The following is a 5,582-nucleotide window of genomic DNA, read 5'->3' as shown; positions in this document are numbered from 1 at the left end:
AAGAAAAGGTGGGCGAAGAATTTGGGGGGAGCAAAAGGGCAGTAAGTTAAAAAATATATATATAAAAAAAAGGGAAGTGAAAGTAAAAGTGCAAAAGAAAAAGGGGCAATAGAAAAGACGTGCGTGCGGGCCACAGAGAAACTTGTGGCTGATAATTTGCTTTTTCTTGCTGACATGTCTCGACACCTCGGCTCTCTCTCCACCTTAATCTTCTTCCATTACACGTTGTCTTGAACGACACATAGCCCCAAAAGTTCCTGACCCCAAAAGTGAGAAAAAATACACGCACACTGGGGGCCTTTTTATTTTAAATTTTCTGTTTTTGAATCGTGGGTTTTGTATTTTATCTTTTCATCTGTTTCTGAGTTATCTATTCTGGGGTTCCAGGTAATAAAAGAGAGAGTAAAGGAAGAGAAAAAAAATGTCTGAAGTTAAAGACCCCAAGATAAAGCTCTTTGGGAAGACTATTGATTTGCTAGAACCTGCTGGGGAGGCGGTGGCGGTGCTGCCACCGTCCATGACAGGTGGAGGGGCCTCAGCTGACTCTTGTGATGCCGGCGATATGGAGAACACAATCCAAGATCCTCCGTGTTCATCAAATTCTGTACTTGAAGATGGGAGGCTCGAAAGAGATGCAGAGGAGCAAGAATCTCAGAAAGTAAGAGTTTTTTTGGATTAAGTTTTTTTATTGAAATGTAACCCATTAGTTTATATTGTGTAAATCATCGTGGGTCGATCTTGGTTTTGACCGATTTCAAGGTTTTGTGGACTTGGAGAGTTTGCTTCGGCTTGTTATTTCGATTTAGGGTTCCAAGATTTGTGCTTTCTGGGTGGCGATGAAAAGGTATACTTGTGATCGAATAACGTGGAATGAAAGTTTAGCGCTCGAGCTAGGCTGCTTAATTGGTTTCACTTTAGTTTTTCAAGATCGAAACTTCATGAAATGTATGTACATCGTGCAAGAACTCTTTAAGTTATGTTTTGAACGATTGTTATATGCAGGTCGAGTCTGTGATATTCAGTTTCTTTGAAGTGATGATGCAAATTTGGTTACTTAGTTTGTTTTGGCTTTCTAGCAAATCTAGTTTCATCTGTAGAGTTTACCTCTTGTGGGTGAGGTTGCTGTTTGCTTCTAGGATTGCAGATTTTACTCTGTTATAATGTTATAATGGCCGAAATGCCGCCATACTTTTAAGAAAGATAAAACATCCAAATTGAGATTTATTGACCTACTTCATACCTTCATATTTGATTTGATTTGTCTAATGGGATGCGAACTCGTGTCCTGGATTTTTTGTTTATGGTACACATGTAGATGCCCTCTTATGTGATGTGTATTTGCAAAGGGAAATTATGATATTGTTTCTTACATAGACTCAGGTCATCATTCAATGTTCTTGGGGAATTTACTTGGTAAAACTTTTATTTACTTTCTATGTTGGTAGCTTTATTTTGGTTATTTTATTGCAATATCGAGGAACAAGAAAGTTACAATTATTGCTCGGGCGGATTTTTCCCCGTTCTCACGAACATTCTTCCTGTGCGAGTGCAGAAGGTATCATGTCCAAACCGAGCCAGTGCCAAAGAGGAAGACCAGAGCCAACCTTCGATGCTGGAGGAATCAAAAGATTGTAACTCAACTCCACCGATAAACGAGGATTCACCCGAGGATACTGGAACTGAGAAAACCTCGAAAACCGAGGATGACCAAGGTGAGACGAGCAACTCGCATGAGAAAACCCTGAAGAAGCCAGACAAGATACTTCCCTGCCCACGGTGTAATAGCATGGACACAAAGTTCTGTTATTTTAACAATTACAACGTTAATCAGCCCAGGCATTTCTGCAAGAACTGCCAGAGATACTGGACCGCTGGTGGGACGATGAGGAATGTACCTATAGGCGCTGGACGTCGAAAAAACAAGAACGCCATTTCTCAATTTCGTCATTTAACTGTCCAAGAAGCTCTTCAGAGTGCCAGAGTAGAGCTTCCAAATGGGATTCACCACCCATCTTTGAACCCTAATGGCACTGTCCTTGCTTTCAACTCAGATACACCCCTCTGTGAATCAATGGCATCGGTTTTAAACATCGCCGAGAAAACGATTATAAAAGGATCAAGAAACGGGTTTCACAATCCAGAAGAACTACAAAGTTCACCTTCTCATGAAATTTCAGCCAATGGTGAGGATCATTCTTCTGGAACTTCTGCAAGTTTAAACAATGGGGTAAGCAAAAACGTATTTCCGGAGGAATTAATGCCGAATCACCACGTGGTTCCTCAGTTGCCTTGCTATCCTGGGGCCCCTTGGCCTTACCCTTGGAACGCAGTTCCATGGAGCACTCCTTTATCTCCACCAACTTTTGGCGCTGCTACCTTTCCTCTGCCGTTCTGTCCTACACTACCACCATATTGGGGATGTGCTGTACCCGGCACTTGGAACATCCCTTGGGTAATGACACCTGCTGCTTCGCAAAACCAGACGCCACCAAGTTCGGGTCCTAATTCACTGACTCTAGGGAAGCATTCAAGGGATGACAATACCATTTTGAAACCAGCCAACGGGAGGTCAGAGTGGGGAGCCTCAAAAGATGGTGATTCCGATAAGAATCTTTGGGTGCCAAAATCACTTCGTATTGATGACATGGGAGAAGCAGCTAAGAGTTCCATGTGGGAAACACTGGGTATAAAGAACGATGGAACAGATTCTTTCAGTGGACGTGGTCTTTTCAAGGCATTCCAGTGCCGATCCAGTGATGGTGAGAAACCTCACATGGCGGAAACCTCCACAGTGTTACAAGCCAATCCAGCAGCGCTATCTAGGTCCTTGAGCTTCCACGAGAGCTCGTAAGCTGATGACACCTACGCCAACTCTACTTTCCATAAGTTTATGCCAAACTGATCTGTCGATGACACCTCTAGAACCATCAATTGATCCCAAAAAAATCCAACCCGGTGGATGATTTGGATGCAAGTATTCGTGGAATTTCTTGTCAAGACAAGTCCGGATAGCATTGCTGCCATTTGATGTAAGACAACCGGTTGTTTATGGGATTTTGTTCATGTACAGATAATTTTATACATGAAGAAACATAGATAGGTAGAAGGTGAGTTTTAAGTGTGGCAAAATAAGTGGGGAGTATCGTGAGTTTTCCCTGTAATGTCCTCTCATCATATGAATTAGCTTTCCTTAGTTTGCTCTTCTATTCTAATGTCGAATCTTGGTTTCAGGCATTTTATTTTATTTTATTACACCAAAATTATGGTTTGTGCATCGTGTATTCGTGTTACATTTCTTGATTAACTCTTAAGGTTTGAGTGCATTGGTTCCGAAAACAAATGATCCATACCGAATTGCTTGGATGCAGTGCGGTTGTTTGGTGGTGGTTCGAGAATCAGTTTTGAATAACATAATATCTTGCAAGAACAATTGTTTTGAAGCATTTTTTTCAAGAATCAAACTTGGAGATGGACATAATGTCCTTTGAATTATTAAGAAAATATTTTGAGAATTCTCTAATCAATAAAAACCAGAAAAAGGGGGAAAAAAGAAATCTTTTGTTTCAAGTTTACTACCAGCCTCTCTGTTTCTTAGAAATGCGTGATTTAGACGAAAGGGAAGAATCGTGGAAATGAAGTATGATCACCGAAGAAATTAATGGAAACTAATTATATTCTTTAGGAACGTAGTCTATGGTCAAGGAAATTACTCAAAAAAATTATCATAAAAATATAATTTAAAAATTATAATTTATGTTTAACACGTACCCAAAAACTGGGCCCGGCTGGTTCAAAGCAAGTCTATGTACATGCCGCCCGCAAGGCACTACCTTGCGGATGATGTGTAATCCCATGATTAGTCAAAATTAGTGGGTCCCACATAGGGCCCACTGATTTTAACTAAGGGTGTCAAAATTTAACCCAACCCGCCAACCCGACACGATCCAACCCGAAAAATATCAGGTTAGGGTTGGGGGTTTTTGGGTTTGGGTCAAATCGGGTTGACCCGAAAGCTAACCCGAAAAAATTAATCGGGTTTGGGTTGGGTTAGGGTCAACCCGGGTTGACCCGAAATGACCTTAAATTTTTAATTATTATTATTTTTATATAAAATTAAGATAGATTTACTACATTTTTATAAATTGTATGTTTGAAAAATATATATATATATTATATATTGATATAATAGATTTTCTTCGTTTAATATTTATTTTGTAAAATTTTTATTTTTTAAAATACTTTTTATTTTTTTTAATAAGTGTACTTTAAATTTTTTATAACTAAAAGATTAAATTTAAAATATATATAAGCTTAGATTTTGTTATTATGTGATTAAATTAAATATTATTATTATTATTATGTGTTTTAAATTTTAATTTAATTATTTTGTTAAAAATAAAAATAAATAAAATCGGGTTGGTTCGGGTTGGTCGGGTTAGCCGGGTTCGGGTTGAGCATTTTCGGGTTGATTCGGGTTCGGGTCGGGTTCGGGTTGAAGAAATTTTTAGAATTATTTTCGTCAACCCGACCCGAACCCACCCAAATTGACACCCCTAATTTTAAACAATCATGAATAGGCACGTTATCCACAGGGCACTACCCTGCGGGTAACATCGGATGGAGTCAAGAAACTTATATATGAATATATTATACGTATTCAACTTTTTCTTGTAAGTTCAAAGCAAGTTAGATGATGGCTTACCAATTCCTCATCCTAGACTTGATCTCATTTCCGCATTAAATATATTTGCGTAATAAACACTTCCGCCCTATAATAATAGTAACAATCGATGAATTTAGTATATGAGTATTGACTAAGTCACATGATGATATAAAATATTTGGGAGTTGATATTTATACTCTATTTTGTTTGATTTGTACTCCAATTCATGTGTAAAATATGTTTCAAATTTATACATAAATGGGGTGCAAATGCCAAAAAAATGAAGTGTTAATATCAATTTCCTAAAATATTCGTTAATTTCAGTAAGACAAAAACTCCTATAAGACGGTCTTAAGGATCATTTTTTTAGACGAGTCTCTTGTATGAGTTATCCAATAAAAAATATTACATTTTATAACAAAAATATTACTTATTATTATATGGGTAGGATTGACCCGTCTCACGAATGAAACCGTCTTACAAGAGTGTTAGAGTTTGATAATAGACAACCATATCACACACACAAAACAAATTTAAAAATCTCCATATTTATCACATTACCATAAAGTGGAACCGTAGTCGAAATTCCCGAAATACCACAAGAATATCAATCAAAGGTCTTGGATCAACGCTTATATACGTCACTAATAATTCTCAAAGTTGTGACCTGCCCCATAAGCCAAGAACCAAGAAACTTCCCCACAATATAATGAACCCACCCCCGCACCACAATTGCACCTTCCTTTTCTTTGAAATCCCACCAAAATTTCAACACCAAATATCATCGTATAAATGCACACAAGCCTCCATCTCCAAAATCGCCACCACCAAGAAATTCAATCCTTTTCCTTCCCCCATTCGTTTCCACAAGACTTGCATACCCCATCACTCGGCTAAGCTATTTCGTAATCAAATCCCA

The 5,582-nt window shown here is 38.3% G+C and overlaps 1 protein-coding gene across 1 annotated transcript; it reads left to right on the top strand.

Annotated features, from left to right (window-relative positions):
- The first annotated feature begins 318 nt into the window (after nt 1–318).
- On the top strand, nt 319–3,239 carry LOC140891685 (cyclic dof factor 2-like). Its single transcript, XM_073300288.1, has 2 exons — nt 319–658; nt 1,553–3,239. The coding sequence occupies exons 1-2, from the start codon at nt 422–424 to the stop codon at nt 2,849–2,851; spliced, it is 1,536 nt and encodes a 511-aa protein (XP_073156389.1). The 5' UTR covers nt 319–421; the 3' UTR covers nt 2,852–3,239.
- The last annotated feature ends 2,343 nt before the right edge of the window (nt 3,240–5,582 follow it).

Source organism: Henckelia pumila, chromosome 3 (assembly GCF_033568475.1).
Source record: "Henckelia pumila isolate YLH828 chromosome 3, ASM3356847v2, whole genome shotgun sequence".
Taxonomy (NCBI): Eukaryota; Viridiplantae; Streptophyta; class Magnoliopsida; order Lamiales; family Gesneriaceae; genus Henckelia; species Henckelia pumila.
This window is presented reverse-complemented; position numbering and strand designations above follow the sequence as displayed.

Coding starts and splice junctions, on each gene's coding strand:
- LOC140891685 (XM_073300288.1), top strand. CDS start 422: ATGTCTGAAGTTAAAGACCCCAAGATAAAGCTCTTTGGGAAGACTATT. Junction 659..1,552: donor AGGAGCAAGAATCTCAGAAA/GTAAGAGTTTTT, acceptor GTGCGAGTGCAG/AAGGTATCATGTCCAAACCG.